The sequence below is a fragment of the Argiope bruennichi genome, chromosome 4, assembly GCF_947563725.1.
Source record: "Argiope bruennichi chromosome 4, qqArgBrue1.1, whole genome shotgun sequence".
In the NCBI taxonomy this organism is placed as follows: domain Eukaryota; kingdom Metazoa; phylum Arthropoda; class Arachnida; order Araneae; family Araneidae; genus Argiope; species Argiope bruennichi.
In genome coordinates this window covers 7612736-7633750 of record NC_079154.1, presented here as the reverse complement: position 1 = coordinate 7633750, position 21015 = coordinate 7612736, and the positions used below count along the sequence as shown (strand labels likewise).

The window sequence follows — 21015 nt, the reverse complement described above, 5'->3', positions numbered from 1 at the left end:
TCTTAAGATTGAAACGACTATTTCACTTAAATAATAATTAATCAAACGATTCTGTACTAATGTGATCTATAAGCTTTCAGTACCGCTCAAATTAATAGCAAATTACATTTATAACCTCAACCAACCTTAAAGTGTTTAGAGCGACTTTCTCAACAAAAGAGAGAGAGAGGGACAGAACAATTAAGATTGCTTAACATTTTAGTTAAATATGAATTTAAATTGAATTACAATAATTGCAGATTTCTTAGAAAATCATAAATGTCATATTTAAACAAATTACAACATGCAAATCAATAAATAATTCTGTTTCTACTGTCAACCTGAAAAGAAGCAAAATTACCATTTGGAATGCACAATGAAATATATCATGAATATAAAAAGGATCATAGCAGCTACTTAATTCATTCATTCATATATATAACTGCATATCATAATTCTGATAAATTGGTATATTATAATGATATGGCCAAGGAAGAAATTATAGCATACATACACTATAAAATATCAGAAAAAATTCTTATATTATATATATATATATGGAAGACAATTTTTATAATAGCACTGATGGGTACTATATCAATGATTCTGAAATCGACGGCAAAACAGAAGATTCCAGAATCTACTGGAATTTTAGCAAATAGTCATAAGTCGCCTAATGGACCTTTATAACCATCCTTGCCTTGTTAATATATTATATATATAAATATATATATATAAAGCTGAGAGTTATAGTTAAAGTCAATCAACATTAAATCTTGTGCTGAACAGCCAGTCTGCACTGAGTTAGTCGCCAAGTAGTGTAGTTATGAGTAGGAAAAATGAGAAAGAATAGTTAAGTTCTCTCTGAGTGCTTTGAAATGTTATTGGTTTACAACTAATTTGCTGTTCATGTGCTGCAATTTATTTATGTGCAGTTCGTGAGTACACTTTAGATGTATTTTAAAATGTGTTGAATAAATGTTTTTATTATTATTATTATTGTATATTAGTTATTATATTGTTAGTGTTATACCCACTACATTGGATACGTTAGTTGTCAGATTTTTCAGACCTTTACAAAAATATTATGCATAATGTTTCCATACCATTATATTATATATAATGATACTTCAGATAATAAAACTACACGATTCTAATGGTTATTACAATAAAAATTACATTGTTAATTAGGTTGCATATACCTTAACTCTTAAATTAAAAAGTACCGTCATTTTCTTATATAATGCGCTATTAAAAGTAAATATAACCTTAAAAGCTATGAAAATTGTCTAAAACATCCATGCACATTTAATAAATCTGACCTTGAAATAAAAATTACCTTTGCTTAAAATGATACAGAGAGAAAAAGAACGTTTAAAATTCATAAGCTACGAAATCACTAAGAGTAAAGAAAAGCTTAAGAATAGCGAAAAAATTTTACTTAAATCTTAAGAATTTTTTTTTTTATAAATATCCGAGATAGAACAAATTTTTTCAACAAAACAAATATTAACCATCAGATGAAACATTTTAAGGATTTGCAATAATTTATTTGGTATTTAAAAGTGAATTATTTCACGAATATGAGTAATACTTCAACTACGTAATAAGTATTTGTACTATGTAACAAATTCATCTCAAACTCAAAAACAAGGAAAACAGTCAATATATTGGATGAAAGTAATGCAACTTCAACATTGGTAAAAATGTGTGAATGATGGATGTTATTAACAAAGAAATTGGTTTAGCACTTCAACATTTTTTTTAATCAATAAAAATTATATTTAAAATAACCTTTAAAAATTGATTTAAAAAAATCAAAGAAAAAAAAGCATAGTAATGAAACTGATATTATCATAAATATAATTTTTTTTTTTTTTTTCAATTTTAAGATGGTGTAAAAATAACTTCCAGTGCATGATTTGTTCAGAAGTTATAATGGAAAAAATACAAAATTTTTAAACCCATATTTTATTCCTTAAAGAGCGATGTAGAAATTTTTAATAGTATATTTAATCCTTGATAAAAAAGTATGTATTTCAGAAATTCCTTTGAATCTGTCTATGGATATAGAAGTAAATGCGGTTTAAACAAACAAATGGCCATTCAATTTTTTTTTTTTTTAAGTTGTATGTTACACAACTATTTTTATATCATTAAAAAATAAGACAAAGATTTTAAGATAGCATAAAAATTATTTTTGTACAACAGTATTTTTGAAAGTTATAATAAAAAACATAGAAATTTTGCTTATTTATTTTCCCATTAAAGTTCTAAAGAAAAGAAAAATCACCATAAAATACATGTTTGTGGTGATGCCTACCAAGTACATTTAAGTTCAATCTGGTAACTTTATATCAAATGATTTGCTCCATAATATGTCATCAGATAGAAAGACAATAGACACAAATTAGTTTTTCATATCAGTACAGATAGATAACTGTACAATAGACATAAAATATATGTACAACTGTTTCAATTAATTTGCATCATTGTGACATATCTAAAATATTCTTTTTAAAAACTAATTTGATAAATTTTAATAAAATTTGTTAAACTTACTCAGAAAATTTAAAGCATTACTTAAAAGGGCTTATATATAAAATTCGAACAGGTATTTGAATGAAAATTTTGATGCATCAGAAATATTTGCAATTGCACATTCCACGGTCTTACAATTTAAAAAAATTAAAATAGTTTAATTTGTTAAAATGATAAAAAAAAATAAGGTACTTTTCCATTAGCCAGGGACAAATGTCGGCAATTGTGAACCAAACGTGAATTTGACGTAAGAAATTTGGCGGAATTCTACATTATTTGGCTATTTTTTGCTTGCGCCCAGCTAACAAAAGAGTGCCAAAAATAAAATACCTAATTTTTTTTTTTTCTACATAAATGCTAACTAATAATTTGGACCCTTTATAATTTATCAGACAAGATGAAATATTCCCATCTATGCTTTAATCTGTTTAAAAATAGGAATATACTTTATTCCAAATTATTCATCATGAATTTCAAAAGTATCAAATGAGTATGAATAAGTATGGAGGCTATATTTTTTTTTTCTCTATGTATACCACAAAAAGCTTTTAGACATCCTTTGGCATTAATATAAACATTAATTACCATTTTTATAAAAATCTGATGACAGTTATTTCTATTCACATATACGGACACAAATCTTTGATAAATCAGATAAAGGCTTGGCAGCCATATTTCTGCAATACAAAATTATTATTATGCTTTGAAAAATACCTTAACCCTACTCTGATACTGTGCCAAATTTGACACATAATTTATTTCTTATGTCAACAATTAATAGGATTGTTTTGTACATTCATACATGTTAAATCATATCAAAAACACAATAACCGACTAAATAAAAAAAAATCTCACATTTCTACGTATTCAATATACCACAAATTAATGGAAATGCAAAATATTATTAGAAATGCTCTGGAAGAGAACTCAATGTATCAGCGAAAATTTCATTCAGTTAGAGGACACAAGATGTAAAGAAAATCAAGAAATAGCATCAAATTAAATTCAAAGCAAAAATAGGTGCAACTGTTACCAGATTGGTAATCAGTATAATCAGTAATCCCAAAATATAATTATATAAAAATGGCCTTCACATTAAAATTTTTAAAAAAATAATAAAATAAATAAAAAGGCTTGTAGACAAGAGCTTTTGCAATAGAAACATCCTGAACATTCACTATAAATACAAGTAAGAAATATGCCTTAAAATTCTCCAAAGAAAAAAACAACAATGAAACTACTGATTTTGACAGATATACATTAAATTTTAATACAATGCATAAGTACAATAAACTGGGAGAAATAAGATTATCTGATAAATATAAGGACTATCTGATGTGATTTTGCACAAGACATTAAATTTGACATACTAAAGAGAGGGTTAAGCATCTTTGAAGTAGAGATGAAATTTAAGTTTTTCAGTACAACAATTTCAAAAGTGTAATGAGAGTACTGAATATTTGACAAAACATCACATCTCTGACATTGGTATGGCCAAGAAAATAAAACCTTAAAAAAATGAGAACCATCAGCAATTTACAAGAAACCTTAAACAAGATAAATGTGCAGCACTTCCTTAATTGGTTGCAAATATTACAAAGCTGAGGCATTAAAAAGTGTAAGCATTCAAACTATTAAAAGGGTCGTCAATGATATAGGCTTTTGAAGTCGAAAGCCTACTCATGTACCATTTAGATTGCAAAGTACAAAACTTTATGCTTTGCCTAGGACTGCTGATGAATTCGAAACACATTGTCTTGTATGATAGATCCTGTTTCCAATTATATTAGGTGAATGGATATATATAGGTATGGAGACAACCTCATGAATCTGTGAACTTAACTTGTCAATAGGGGGCTGTTTAATCAAGTGGTGCCTCTGAGCTAACATGAGGCATGTGCAGTTGGCATGATATAGTGCTTTGATGTTAAAGAGATGAATATGATAAGTGACAGTTTCGTAAACAACCTGTCCATTCACCTACACTTATTTATGTCCATTGTGCATTCCAATAGATTTTGACAACTCCAACAGGCCACTGTTCTCACAGCCAAGAATGGCTCTGGGAACACACTTTTGATATAAGATACTTCTATTCATTTAAATGTCCAGACTGGAACATAATTGAATCTATGATGTCTATTGTTCAGAAGTGATATCTCCCACAATACATTCCTATAAATTTTTGGACTGCACTGCAGAATTCATGACACGAGTTCCTTTCAATATAGCTTCAGATGTTAACTGAGACTATGCCATGTTGTTTTGCAGCACTTCTATGAGCTCATAGGGGTTCTACAGAGCTTTTGGTAAGTGTATACAAGATTTTTTCTAGTTCTGCAGTGTATTTATATATTCAATGGCTAAATGCCGAGCACTCATTCATAAATTTCTTTGAATAGGTAGAGGATATTTTCCGAATATCCTTAAAATAATTCCTTTAACATTATAAAGTGTTCTCCTCTTTGCAGTTGCATTTAGGGAAAAACATGGTTTTAAGCCTCTATGAAAAATTGTTGTATAACTTGTCAGCCTCAATTGTGTGATTGCTTCAATAGAACAGAAACATAACCGAAAGAATACCCATCACTCTGTCATTCTTATGACAACTCTTTACAGTACTAACTTTTTCTATTTTTCAACATGTGGTTTTAGCATTTCTCATCCCATAATTTATAAATAATATATCAACCCATAAATATTAATTTAAATAAATTAATATTTTAATTAATATTTAAATGTACCATGTAGTCCATCAAGAATTTTCAGCTATTTCACAATTCTAACTCCACATTTCTCTCTCATAGTGCTAAAATATGCTTATATCTATTAAGCATTTGCATTTAGAACATATAATTTAATATATTGTTTAAGCCTCATCTCTTCAATTGATCAAATATAAAATTTGATAAATAGTTTAAGTTCATAATTATAAGCTCAATTTTATGCTTCTAGCATGTTGTGTTTATGAATGATCATGTTTCAATATCTGGGAATAGACAGACTGAAAGGCACTATCTTCTAATAGAACTGGAATTTCAAAATTTGATGCAGATACACAAGCTTGATGATTAAGCCTATGTAAAATGCCATCCATTTTTAAAATATTTATTATATATACATAAATCAAGTGGTACAGTAGACAAATTTCTTTTAGACTATTTCCCCCAAGACTTTATTCAAATTAATCATTTTGTTATAAAAACACATAACAAATTTCATCTTTTTTAACTTGCTCCATTTTTGAGTTAGTGTGTTCACAGACAAATGCACATAATTTCATATATGCTTTTTTTTCTGGTCTCAAAGTAGGCTGATATGAGATATGCTGAAATCTCATGGTCAATTTATTTGATAACTACAAATATTTGTCTTGTATAATTTGTACATGGATAAGTAAAAATTATTTATTTTAGATATTGTTTTATCACTATAAATATTACCCATATGCATTTCTATAACCAGATAAGCGAAATAAATATATTTTATTATCATTGTGTTGTCAGATAAAAATTTAGTATTTGCTTAAAGCACTGAAATAATTAAAAATTGTTGAGCTTTATGTAAAATCCAAATGTACAATATTTTCATTATTACAAAATAAATTTATTTAACTTAATTATCTAATAATAATCTTTAACTTTATTTAACTTGATATCCACTAACATTCAATTCAGAAATTTCACTGGCTAAAGATGTCTTTATTGTATTTGTATCTCATCCATCAGAGATTTAATTTCTAAAAATTAAATTTAAAAAAATGTTTCATTTGACAGAAAAATTAAAATGGCTGTAGATTTTTTAGAATGAAACCACTAAAAAAAGCTGAATTGATTTAAAAAGTAATTGAAATGTTTCTATATTTTTTTAAAAAGAAAAATATATTTATAATTTCAAGATTGGCTCATATTAAAGATAATTCCGAATCGTGTTGTTTATTCCTTTGAAATTCCAGACAACAAAAGTCTTTTCTTCCTTTTGCTATTATCTAGCTGAGATTTACTTATTATATGGTTCCAAGTGGCTTGGTTCTTATTGGCTGGACCTTTCAGGAAACAAAATTAAGTATACTCAAAAACTACTGTGAATTTCAAAATGAAAATTGGTGTAATACTTAAAACCCGCCGGATAAATTTATCGAAAAATCTCAATTTCCATAATGGAAAAATTTCAAAATACTAGTTAATTAACTATGTAAATCAGATTGTGTATCTAAACAACACCTTAAGTTATTTTCATCAATATAAATTTTAGTCAAGATGTGAGAATAAATAAAAAGTTAGGGGTTATCATTTTTTGTTGATGATGATGACTATAAGGGAGAGTTGGGAAGAGTGAGACAGGTTTCATAAAATAAATTTTAATTCACTAGCTTAGTGAATTAAAGAGTACAGTTTATAAAAATCTAACTGTATTTTCTTTACTGCTAAAAAAAATAGAAGAATAGCAAAACACAAACTATAAAAAAAGGTATGATTATATAAACAGGTTATCAGTTTCATTCAACCAAAAATCAATAGAATGCTTATGCTGGAATTCTATAAAACTTTTATACAAAATTAAAATGCCTATCAATAGTTTTCATAATTTTAAACGAATCAGTTTTTGATGAACTTGCAAAACACAAAGTAAAATATTGTATTCTTAACAAAACATATTCCTTACAAAATAGAAAAAAATTTTGCTGCCTCATGAATAATAAATTATATACTATTTCATGACACAACATACCAAAAAAAAATTATATTTCCAATTTCTAAAATGCAATATATTTCAAAAATGCAGGCTTAAATAAGATAAACATTTCCTTATCAGATCATTCATACTAAGTTATTTACCAACTTTGATTTTATTTCAGAAGTTAATTTATTCACAAATTTATACTTCAAACATATTAGCTGATTTTCAATAAATTAAAAATTTATACTGGATATAAGCTGTTAAAATGCAAGCAAGGAAATAAAATAATTGCATCTCTATTTAAAAACAAAATGCAGAACAATATTGAAAAACAACTATTCAGAAACTTATTTCATATCGTCATTTCAATATTATAACGTAATAAGCCTCACAGATAGGAAAAGAAGCAGTTAGCTTTCTGAAAATTCAACGGACAGATAAAACGAAATAATATCAAAAAGAAAATACTTACATATAAAATGTAATAAGATAAACTGAACTATTTTCTAGTAATTCAATTAAAATATGGAGTATAACATATGGAGAGCATTCAATAGAAAATTACTCTAATACAGATAACTTACTTATTTCAAAATTGCAATCAACAAACATTCACCAAACGAAATGCAGACCGCTTCAAGTCACTTTATTATTTTTTTCCCTCCTTCTTAATCCTTACACTATTGTCACTCTAGAGTTCAGTTGGAGTTCGACAAATACAAATGATATTATTTTTTAATTCCTTTATGCTTTTTCTGCATAGTTTACTTCCCAAATATAATGATATAAATCTACCAGTTACATAAATTAGAAAGAAAATCAGAATAATTATTAGTTATTTATTACTTTAATTTATCCACAAATCAATATTCCAAATTTAATCGTCATCGTACGAAAGCGGTGGTGTAGATAAGTAAATATGTTACTGTTTGGTTTTATTATTTCTATTTGTTAGGGAACTATGACAGATACTTTGAATTAATAAATTGATTTCTGACAATTTAACAAAAGTGTCATTTTTTTTAACCAGGTGGTAAGCTGATCATTAGTTCAAAAATTGTACCAGAATAAGCATGATAAAAATTTTAAATTCAAATAAAAGCGTCTTTAATATTTTAATTTCATAAAATTTGTTGTTATTCTTTTGGGGGATGAATAAACAGCCATTATTGTTTTCAACATAATATATATCAACAGCAAGGATGAATTTTAGCGAAAAATTATTTTATAGTTTGTTGAAAATCCAAAATATTACTTTTATTGATGTATTTCTAATAACTGATTTAGTTTTAAAATTCAAATAAATTAAGAATTTGAAATCTGTAGTAGAATAGAAAGAAAAATTACATTTTTTATTAAAAGTAAGAACATTATTTTGATATTGGCAAATTTATTGTATGGATGAGTTGAATGAGATTTAAGTTTTATCTGTAAATTATCCAAATTTTAAACTTTTGTAGTTATACTTTTAATGAAAAATTTTTTAGTTGGAAATTTGTATTACTAAAATTATCTTAACGTTCTTCAAAAAATTTGGGGATATAATTCTGACAGTTTTAAACCTGTTTAGGTTCACAAAACTGTGATGTTTTTGTAATGACTTAATAAGAATTATTGAATTAACAAATAACTTTGTTTTCATTCTTAAAAAGTAAAGAAAGAGTGTGGTCAAAATTGGGAAAATTTGATTGATCTCTGAGTTTTCATAATATGTTTATATTTTTACCTGTTTTCTTGTGTGTTTACATCAGTAAGAATTTGACTTACTTTTCAGATGTAGTTATAGAAGTTTTTCAAATAATCTAAACAATTTATCTCTAATTTTTTGTTTGCAAAGAGTCCTTTAAGTAACATTTTTGTTTGGGAGAAAGAGAAATTACAAATAAGAGTTTATTCTAAAAAGATTTTGCTTGTTTCATAATTAGCAGGATCTTTTTTCATCAGCAATATTGAGTTTGGCTTGGCTTGTTTGGTTAATAATATTTTTTTTTATTTTTAGTATTTCTAGGTTATGTTACTTATTATTTTTGACTAATTTTCATCATTTAGTTTTCAGATAAATGTTCGCATTTATAATCATACAAAAAAAAAGATGAAAATTATGCACACTTACTTAATTCATTTGATTTAATTGCATAGTATGTCATATTCCTACCTGGTAAATTTAATATTCAAATTACCAAAAGAAATCTGCCTATAAATATAAAATCCTTGTGATGAACCAGGACAAGATTGAGCCTCTAAGTTGCCTTAATATTTATCTGTTTTTAAAATTTAAATCTCTTAAATATCCTTTTTTCATTAGAAGATAAAGATATTGAAATTGAATGCAATTTGTATATGTTATTTCCTGACTAAATTTTTGTTTACAAATTTTAACATCCTTTCAGCGATAGATTCCATAGTAATCTGAAATATATGTTAGAACTACCTCTTTATTTCATATTTATATATATAATATCTAAAACATAAATGTGTACAACAATTTCTTTTATGTTTGTATAGCATGAGATGAATGCTATAACTAGTAGCTACAAAAATTGAAAGTATTTCAAAAGATGGCATTAAATTTTCTTCATTACATATTACTGCAAAGTAGATTCTCTTTTGACCTTACATTTTCTCAAAAAATTTAAGCGAAATATACATCCCCCCCTGAAAAAAACCCTATTTTTTAGTTATCTAATTATAGCATTTATCATACAATATTTTTGTACAGTATTCCTTAAAAATATGTTATTCTTACATGTGCAGAGAGAGCCTAAAATGGGATTGAACCTGAAACTGTTGCAGTCATGATAGACATAAGGACTTCTTTTTTAAAATTTGTTGAAAAATTATTTTATAAAGCTGCTGATGATACTTCATGCATTCATGAATAAATCTTTCTAAAAATCTTTTTTTTGGATTTGAACTTTGAAAGATGTTTTCTGTTGAAAAATTTCAAATACAGTAGATTGTTATTTTTGAAACCTGAAGTATTATTCCCATTTTAACCATGATTTTAAAATATTTTATTAAAGTAAATATTTTATACTGACTATATTTTTAATGGTTTAGATTATGGATATACACTATCTACCAATAAGTATTTTGGACATCCATGCAAAGGTGTTATCTGTGGTCCTGATCTATGTCGCACCTTCTGTACTTAAATAACGTGTAGGAAACAGCATTGGCTTTAATCATATGCAAGATACCTTGAAATTCAGAGTCATTCTGACTTCGAGAAAGGCATAATTGTCAGATATCATAGAAATAGCCAACCCTGAAGGGGCATATTGGGAAGTGGAAAGTCATTGGTGATTGTCAGATTGTGCTTCAACCCAGCAGACCCATGAAACTAAGATATAGAGACCGACGAGTGCTGTCCAAAAAAATTCGAAAAAAAAAGCACCAAACTTATGCCTACTTACTCCAGGTGTTCCAACAAGCATCTGAGAATGTTGTTTCAATAAATACCATCCATAAGGAAACACATTTGCTTGGTTTCAATGATCGTGCTGCTGCCCATAAGTCTTTGATTGCAGAATCCAACCGCACTGCTCAGTTGAAGTGGTGCATGGCACATCGAAATAGGACTGTAGATGAGTGAAAACAGGTTTTCTGGAGTGATGAATCTAGGTTCAATCTCTACCAGTCAAATGGCAGAATTTAGGTTTGGCATATGCAGGGAGAATGCCTTTTGCCAGATGGCATTGTGATTACCATAAAGTGTGGCAAAGATGGAATATCGTCTGGGGATGTTTCTTGTGGTATGGACTGGAACTCTTGACCTCAATTCATGGTAAGCTCAACACCGACACCTACTCCACTATTCTAGAATAACAATGTACTTTCTGTGCTGTGGCAATTTTATATGTTGGAGCATTATTTTTTCAATGATACTTGTCATTTTTCAAACCATAGATTGGTATGATGACAATGGAATTTATCGACTGGACTGGCCTGCCCAGACTCCTGACTTGAATCTGATAGAAAACCACTGGGGCAAGTTGGATCGCCAAATTAAGGGGTGTAGCAACCGTCCAAAATCTGTGAAAGAACTTGCATGTATTCTCCATGCCATGTGGAAGAAATTACCACCCACTATGATCCAAAAACTTGTGGAAAGTTTACCCCACTGGGTTTAGGCTGTAATTGCCTTAAGTGGAGGCAATACCAACTATTAAATGTGAATAAATTGTGTTAACGCAATTAATAAGTCCAATTTCTTATTAGTAAATAGTGTATTTAATATTATTTGGATTGTGCTTTAACATTAAATTCCTTTGATTTTTCCAATAAATTATATTTTAATAAACTGCTAATATGTTCTTTTTACAAAGTTATTTAATCATTCATTTTAAAAATATGCAATTAAAATCTTTTTTCTCAGATAATGAGCTGTGTTTTTGAAATGGTGATATTTTTTACAACCTTGTTTTCTATTTTGATTAATGTATGTTTTTTGTTGTTAAAATAAACGTTTGATTTTTTTTTCTTTACTGGTTATTATTACAGAATATATTAAATAATAAGCATATATAATATAAATATTATAGAATATATTTTCTAGAAGAGAGTGGAAATTTAAAATATTTTTAGTAGAATCTTTCAAATCTTTTCTTTTTTGTATTTTTTTAGATCATTTTGTTTCCTGACTATTAAAAAATCATTTCAAATGATTGAAATAATATTGCTATTAATTAATATTTATTTCCTAATTGTTTATATATATTCATTCCAAATCATCAATATATAACTGAGAAAAAACAAAAGTTGAATTTCAGGCAGTATCGTAAATATTATTTATGATAAATGTTTTACAAAAATTGAAATATTTGAATTACAAAATATTTATATTTACAGAAACTAGTGAATATTAAGCAAAAAAATTTCCATATGTTGTAATTGAATTTTTTTTTTTTTTTTTTTTTTTTTTTTTAATATATGCATTGGTGTTTTTTTTTTTTTTTTTTTTTTTTTCTTATCTACAAATGATAGCTTCTGCTATTCTGCCATTTTTCTATCTTCTTGCTTGGTACAAATTTTAAAAATTTAAAATTAGTTTGATTTTCAAGCTGGTTTAGAAATACAAGATGCACATGAAATCATCAGCAAAATGAAATTTTATGCTTTTCTTATTATGAAAATACAATCTTTTTTAGTTTGTGCTAAAGCAAAATAAAACCAATTATAGTCATCTATGATGAATAAATAATATTATGTGTTTTCGTCTCCCCTAACCCATAAGATTATATTTTAAGTTTTCTTTTCTCCCTCAAAAAAGTTTAGTGTGGAGTTAATGTTTTAGTATTTATTTTATATTTGCTTTTGTAATTAAAACATTTTTTTAAGTGACAGAAACAGAACAATGCATTATAATGCAGCCAAACATAGTCTTTTAGTATGGTTTCAATAAAGATTTTTTCAAATTAAATGTTTCTCAACCATAAAAAATGTTCAATCTTTATCAACTACTGTAAAGTTGGGGAAGACGGTGAGTATTGCAGTATTGATGACTTTGATGCTTTTTACTGCTGTAACTGAACTTTAAAAAAATAACCAAAAAATATATGTATTTTAAAACAATAATGAGAGATTAATTTTTATCATTTCCCAAAAAGTACAGATAAGCATTTCAATGTTTAATTTTGATAATTTCTTTAATTTTTGAATTTTTAATAAAATTATTAAAAATTCACGTTTTTATAACTTTTTGAAAATAATGCATTTGATTAATAAATGTTTCATTATAGATTTCGATTTTGCTATAATATAATCTGAAAGCCTTCCTTAAATTAATATTGTGAGTAATTATCTCTCAATTATAGTGCGTAGTCATCGCATAATTGTTTTCTCTGTAAAGACATTCTGCAAAAGGATTTGCTCTTTCTCTTTCATTTTCTTTTAGTGCTGGAATAAGTGATATTTATTGAAACTCTACAATTGTATAAGTATTCAATGATACATTTAAAAAAATTAATTTTGATAAAACAAACAAATAGTTTTTGTTTTATATTAAATCTAGATGTTTAAAATTTTTATGTGAAATTGTGTTGCAAATGAAAACCTTCATATGCCTTAATATATTATACATGCATACATACATATATAAAATGAAATAAACACATGTATGTATGCATTTTAAATAATGGTTCTGAATATGTAAGTAGATTAATTTTAAAACTATTAAGATTGGCACTGGTTATAAAATATTTATTATATGAAGTTGGTCATTCAGCATTAAAGATTTCTTCTTTATCTATTCATTCACAAATGTGCATATATTATATTTAATAAATTAGCTTTTCTTATTTAAATCACCCAAAATGGATACAACTCTAGTGCTATATGCTGCAATTATAATAATTTATTGATGTATTAGTTTTTTAAATAAATATTTCTTAGAAATTATTGGTATTGAAATATGATCTAATTATACATCAATACATTATTTATGATGGAATTTGATTTTGTATGATCCAATCATGTTGGATATGTTCAATCTTTTATCAAAAATTCTTTTATTTATCCTGTTTGTTAAATTTCAGTGACAAATAAAAATTTTAAAAAATCATAATTTTAGAATTATAAATTTGGTAATTTGCTATCGAATAAATGCTCTTGTGAGCTTCATCTAAGTTGAAAAATCATTATTTCACTGGTGGCAAAAATTAATATTTATTTTCAGTTTAGCTACTGATAAGTTTAAAGAAATGAAAATTAGTTGATCGAAATATTTAATTTTTGTTTCATTGAATTTATGTGTTATATATGGACTTGTGTTCTTGTAAAAATAGTTTGTAGTTTCAAAATGTTGATTTAATTTTGTATGTAAATTTACATTTGATTTATTAAAATCCTCTATCAGATAATAAATAACATGCAAGAAAAAAATATGAAAATAATAATAATTTTTTACAAGCACATTTTGTTGATGACTTCAAAATATTATTTATAAAAGCAAAAATGTGTTTTTTATTCAATACACAGATGTCCCAAGTTTGAAAGAATTTCAGAGGAATGACTATAAAAGATATGCTTCTTCTTTTGTTTATTAGATAAATTCAAATTAAGTCTAGTTATAATTTGGAACACACTGTACAGAAATAAAATCTTTTGAATCAGAATATCAGTAAAGAGTTTTAAAATCACAAAGAAATATGAGGTTATATTAAGAATACAAAGTATGGCATCAGTATATTTTTTAAAAGATTAGTTCCCTAGACATAATTATTGGTTTGATTTTGCTCATTTTTTTAGTCGTATGAAAGCTTCTGTTTTCTAGATATAATGGCTGTATGCCTTCCACTACCTTTTATTTTCAAGCACTACTTCATTATACATTCTCTTTGGGAGAAAAAAAATGATGGTGCTCACCAGCCATAAACACTTAATTGTTTTATTATTATTATTTATATGAAATCTCCTGATTTCTATATCATCAATGGCCACCTTCTTTCAACTATTCTAAAATTTTGAGCTATATCAATAACTAAAATTAATAGAGTATCCAATCTTGATAAAGAACTGAACTGAATTTGTCCATTTGATGATATTGCTAACCAATCAGAATGCTCTGCTTTACTATTTAACTTAAAATAGTATTGTGTGTGCGATAGGATGTAGTTTTCCAAAATTAGTTGACATGATTAAATACATTTTAATGTTTCAATGTTAATATTAAATTTTAACTATTATGTCATTGTTAAAATTTAAATAAACTGACAATTTCCTCTTAGTACAATTACTATACATTAAATAAATTTTTTAATATAAAGTTTAAACTACTTCAGTTGTCAGCTTGTTGGAGCACCTGTCCTTAGAGCAAAGGACTATCTCCTTCATGGCAGTAAAATTTAAACTTTTCATACTAGTTTAAATATAAATAAATTAGTATTCTACTTATAAAAGTTTAAAAATGTGAGGATTTTTTCAAAAAATTTATTAATGAAACATGTATATGTAATAAATTTGAAACTTTAATATTTCTCCCTTAAAAATATTGATTGTAAGATCCTTTTTAGATTATTTTGTTAAATGATTATTGTTCTTTTTTTCTTTTTTAGTTTGGACCAATGTTTACAAAAGCAGCTTGAGTGAATCATATGCATATGCAACACCTTCCCTTAATGATAGCCTTCCAACTTTTGATAGAACTTCTGAGCAGTTACATGTTAAATGTAAATCATTTATATGCTCAGTTTGTCACAAAACATTCAGGCACAAGTGCAACTTGACTGCACACATGAGACTACATACTGGTGAAAAACCCTACAGTTGCACATTGTGCTCTTTGTCCTTTACTTTTCGTTCTTCCTACATAAGTCACATGTTTACTCATCATAAGATCTCTTAATATAATATACATTTTCATAAAAAGTCTGTGGGCTTTTTTAGATATAGATGTAGATATGTTTTTAAGTGTTTTGTGTAACATAGAAAATTTATGAAAAATGAAGTATTTATGTAATGCATGTGAATTGAAAACTGTTCTGTTTCTATCATCTTCCAAATATTTGCATCTTATTTATTTATTGTTAAAAATAACAAAATGTTATATTGTTATTAATCTTTTATGGTGTTTTGAATAAGAGAATAGTTTTATTCTGTTCATAATGCTGCCTGTTCTTGTTTTTATGTTCAGCTTAAAAGAGGATTATATATATATATATATTTATTTATTTGAATATTTTCTTAAACTTACATGGGTAAATTGTACTTGAGATTTCATATTTTAAATAATTTGATATGTGATTTATCTATTTTGTTAATTTATTCTGATGAGCATAAAGTTACTTTATTAACATAATTAGTTACATAAAATATTAAATTTAAGTTTTTTTTACTTGATAATTGATGAAGAGCATATTAGTTCAGTTTGCATTCCTTTTGTGACGTATAATTTTTCTTAAGTCTTTGCAGTTCTTTTGTTGAAATGCTTACATGTCAAAATCTTTTCTAGCAGATGGAAGAAAAAGATCAAATCCTATATTGTCACAAATTTTGCCTACATATTTATTGTGCTATGTATAAATATCTGTTCCCAATAGAAGTTATTTTCAAAAATTGTTTCCAAAAATTATAATTGTAAAATATCTATTTTATTTTTATTTGTTTTTTTATTAATATCTTGTTTTGCAATTTCGTGAAGCTTATTTTGAGATTGATTTTGTAAGTTTCTTTCATAATAATATAATAAAAACAACATTTAAGTTGGCACCAAGGCTGCCCTAAACAAAAGCAGGCTCTGATTTATAGATGATTTGCAAGACCTTAAAACAACAAAAAACTAAAAAATAGTAATTTATGGCATTTTGCTGTTTTTTACAATGCAGAAATTTGTATAATAGCTTTAAGGAATGCATAAGAATGATAAATAATTAAATTATTTTTATAAAGTTAATATTTCATTCACAATAATATGCATTTAATGATAGCAAATTACTAGTTTCATTTATTACTGTATGTAATTGTAACTTGGTATGTGAATTATTAAAATAAGGTTATAATATGTGATTGTAGCCTTATATTAGTATTAATTTGATTATTTGACTAGAATTATATAAGCATTATGCTATCTGTTAGCATAGTAAAATTCATGGCACCCAATTTTTTTTAATTGATTGGTGTGAAATGTTCTAATGTGATATTATTCAAGTGTGTGTGTGTATATATATATATATATATATATATATATATATATATATAATTTAAAAGAACCTGTTTCTCTCTTCCCTTTCTTAAAATCTTTCAGAATGCAAGTCCTCATGAGTTTCTAATATTCTGAACACCATCAAATCATCATCATATTCAATAAACTTCTACATTACACCATAAGAAGAAAAAAAAAGAAACAGTTTTGAATTATACCTCCCCATTAATTACTTATTCCAGTTTGGGCATGTTGATTTCTGGTTATTAGAAAATCAACATGCTAATTTTCTACATATCTTTCTGACCATGTAATTATTCATGACACAAAACCTTCTTTTTTTTAATTCCAATTATGGACAAAAATTTTAAATGCAAATCTTATTTGCAGATGCTTAAATGCTCATAGCTCACATGAGGATTCATATTGGTGAAAAACTATTAATGACTTTTTTTTTTTTTTTTTTTGACAAAATTTTACAATTTAGACTGCTTTAAGATATTTTGTAAAATTGTGCTTTAAGATTCCATTTTGTATCATCTTGCAACAAATAAGCCATAAAACATTTCAACTTGATTTAAAGAAGCTGATGTAGGTGTATTTTCTAAAGTGAATTTCCAGGTCTTTTTTTTTTTTTTTTTTTTTTTTTTTGTTACTATTAACATTTTATGTACTTTTTAAATTTAATTTTCTATTTATTTATTTATTTTTTTTAGTGTGTGGACTATTTTATTTTCTAAATCACTGAAATTTCAAAGCATGATTTTGTGCTACATCATATTTGCTTCTAAGAAACAATGTATTCATTTTAATTATGAGAACATTCACAGAATATTTTCATAATTAAAAGATTCACTATGCAGTCAAGTGCATTTTGATCCCTAGATTGAATATTGTAGAATTTACTTAGTATATGAGAAAAAGAAGCGCTGTTATATTTTGTGTTTTTTCTTTATTAAATCTGCTTTATAAATGAAAAAACAGACTTGTAATTCATATGTGTTTTAATTTGAAAAGATTCAATTTGTTTATTATTAAACTAAAGTGTTCAGTCATAATAGATCAAATTGACAGTGAAGCCAGAAAGCGCCACAGTGGAAAACACATTTCGGTTATTTCGAATATTTTATTAAATATTGTTCGATTATTTGACTATATTAACAAAATATTCAAAAAGTCATTGATAAACATTTTAATAAATATCTGATTTCTTTTTTTCTGTTAGATAAAAAATTCAATTTGTTAATAGGCCTTAATCAAATCCAGATTATTTCATTTATATAAGATACTTAACACAGGAATGAACTTGATTAAAAAAAAACTTATAGTGAATAGATTTCTTTTAAAATATAAAAATGTGAAAAAAAGTTATTATATTTAAAATTCTATAAATATAATAACCTTTATATTTAAATTTCTTATATTAATTATTAAATTCTTATTATATTAAATTTTTTATATTTAAATTTCTGATTTCGTCAATTCTTTTTTTTTAATCATAAGAATTAAATTTTGATGATTAAAGTAAAACTTTTTTGTTTCATTTTTCTGCAATTGAAACATTATTATTTTTATTAGATTATGTGTTATGCAGAGGTTTTTAGTTTTGTGTTAAAAAAAATAGGATTTTAACATGATATCATGATAATTCACTGATTTTATATTTAAAGGTACAAAAATATTGTATCCATTAAAAAGTTTAAAAACATCAAGCATGGTTTTTGCCAAGCTAAAAGTGCATTTTATCTTTTCTGAATAAAATGTTATTTACTCTGATGTACTTCTGTGTATATTTAATTAGAAAAATAATAGGACTGCTTCTCTATTACAAATTTCTAGGCAATGAATACTAGCTAAAATTTAATTATTTGCATTAATGATACTAGCTTAAGCTTTCTAGCTAAAATTTAAACAATCGCAATTCCATTTGATGATTTATAAATTTTAGATTCATTTATTCAGGAAGACATCAGATGAAACTAATGAAAAGTGTGATGTATAATGATATTTAATAGATTGAATAGTGATTTTTTTTTTTACCATGATCCTGATTTTTATTGAAAAGTTATTATTGAAATCAGTACAAATTATTTATTAATATATTGCAACTTATGTTAAATTCATTTGTTTTTATTTACTATTTGAAATTCAGTAGTTGATATGCCAATTTTACTTTGGTAAAATTGTTTATATTAGTTATTAATGAAAGTTATATACTATTATGGAAAGATTTTGTATTTGTAATTCTTATTAGAATAATAAATTATTCATATATTCTTGTACATTAAAAATTACTTTCAATCATGCACTTATTAATGAGCTTTTTACATTTATTTTCTCATTCTTTAATTTTATCTTCATTCTTTTCTGAATTAATATCATTTTGCATTTTTGCATATGATACAGAATTGACTGTGACATTTGTAAAACATATTTAAAATATTCATTTTTTTCCCTTGGAAATACCAAAGAAATTTTTAAAATTATGACTTTTTGGTAGGTTTTTGATCATTTGTTTTTAAATTTTTTTCCTAAGTCAGTAAATGAATAGGACAAAAAATTTATGTGCAGTTAATAAAATGTCTTAATAAAGTTATATATGTAAAGATTAAATTCATTTTAAATATTCTTTCTAATTCATCTTATTCATTCATAAATATTGCCATTTGTTTTTGTCTTAGCTTGATTTCCTTACAAAATGCTGAATTATTGCTAATATTTAATAATTAAATATTTGGAGAATATACTTTGGAAATATTAAAAAAATTTTAAACTGTGTCTTTTTTAAAAGTAGTTATAGAAAGGAATAGTCTTTCAAAAATGGTAATTTTTGTTTAAAATTCAAGGCTTTGAAAATTTACCTTAGATTCTTAGATTATGTTTAAAAATAAGTTCATATAAATTTATTATGAAACTGTATCATCAACTGATGGATAAACTGTTGATAGTTTAGTAATAAATCAAATTTTGAAGGTTTTTTTTTTTTTTTAAATTTAAAAAAGAGACTAAGAAAGGTTTTAACCTTTAAATTTTCTATTTCTTGTCAAGAACCTTACTTTAGTTATCATATATGCTACTTTCTTTGTTTTAATTAATGAATTTTAATTTATTTTAATTGTTTTAATATTTTGAAAACATCAAAATAATACAAAATGAAGTTTTAATATGTATTGCTATTCATATTGTTTATTTTATCTCGATGTTTTGTTTTCTTATATAATTATTTACTGTTTTATATCTTACATTTGTTCATATCTGATGACTTTATAATTACAGAGTTTACCTTTTTCTTTTTTTGTGTATTTGTAACTGTATGAACATCTATTGATAATAGGTTATCTAAATATGTATTTTTCGACAGTATTTGCATTTTTTAAGTATTTAAATTTATTTGTATTTCAGGAAGTGCTTACATAGCCTCCGAAAAAGATGACAAGCAATTCATATGTGGTGTTTGCACATTCAAAACCAATAATCTTGTGGACTGGAAATCTCATGAGTTATCTTATGGCCATAGACAAACATTTGCTTGTCCCATTTGTGAGAAAAAATTTACTCAGAAATGTAATATGAAAGCTCATATCAGATTGCATACTGGAGAAAAACCATACAAATGCAAACTGTGTTTTCAAACATTCACTTATCAGTCTGCTCTTAGAGGTCACATGATGGCACGTCATAAAATTTCTGTGAATTACTCTCAAACTGAAATGCAAACAATAAATTAGAATTTACACTAAAATATTCTTTTTTAATTTTTTTTTTTAATTTTCATTTCAAATTCTTTTTTTTAGCATTTAAAGTGGACATTGCCATAAGAAATTTATAATATAACATCAAGTAAATTAATACATATCTATGTTTAAAATATTTTCTTGATGAAATAATAAAATTATCATAGGTTTAGAGTTAATATTTTGTGATATTTAATGGTGTAATTATTTGGTAAAGTAAATTTTTATATTATTTGTAGATTTTAAAATCACAAAAAAAAAAAAATAATAATAATAATCTAAATTCCAAGTTAATTTTATTTAGCTTATTTTATGAAAGATTGTATCTTTTTCTTTTAACTTTTATGTGATTGTGCCATCACTAATTTTTTATATGTTATTAATTTAATATGCCATATTGATAGTTTTGTTTTGAGAAATCTATTTAATCAATTATATCTT

The 21015-nt window shown here is 25.3% G+C and overlaps 2 protein-coding genes across 4 annotated transcripts in view; one reads left to right on the top strand and one right to left on the bottom strand.

Annotated features, from left to right (window-relative positions):
- LOC129966850 (uncharacterized) overlaps nucleotides 1–7860 on the bottom strand; it is a 30803-nt gene extending 22943 nt beyond the window's left edge. For 2 of the 3 annotated variants that reach the window (XR_008784301.1, XM_056081441.1), the window contains exon 1: nucleotides 7673–7803. The gene's annotated coding sequence lies outside the window, so the exon portion shown is untranslated. Of the gene's footprint in view, nucleotides 1–7672 lie in introns of all 3 variants that reach the window. The other variant, XM_056081443.1, reaches the window with a different exon arrangement.
- A 5476-nt stretch (nucleotides 7861–13336) lies between these two features.
- On the top strand, nucleotides 13337–20568 carry LOC129965670 (zinc finger protein 658B-like). Its single transcript, XM_056079771.1, has 4 exons — nucleotides 13337–13350; nucleotides 14982–15037; nucleotides 15255–15449; nucleotides 20243–20568. The coding sequence occupies exons 1-4, from the start codon at nucleotides 13337–13339 to the stop codon at nucleotides 20566–20568; spliced, it is 591 nt and encodes a 196-aa protein (XP_055935746.1).
- The last annotated feature ends 447 nt before the right edge of the window (nucleotides 20569–21015 follow it).

What these genes read in the sequence shown, in the direction of transcription:
- LOC129965670 (XM_056079771.1), top strand. An exon ending in GGACTATCTCCTTCATGGCA is followed by an intron (nt 15,038 to 15,254) that starts GTAAAATTTAAA and finishes TTTCTTTTTTAG; the next exon opens with TTTGGACCAATGTTTACAAA. An exon ending in ACACATGAGACTACATACTG is followed by an intron (nt 15,450 to 20,242) that starts GTGAAAAACCCT and finishes TTTGTATTTCAG; the next exon opens with GAAGTGCTTACATAGCCTCC.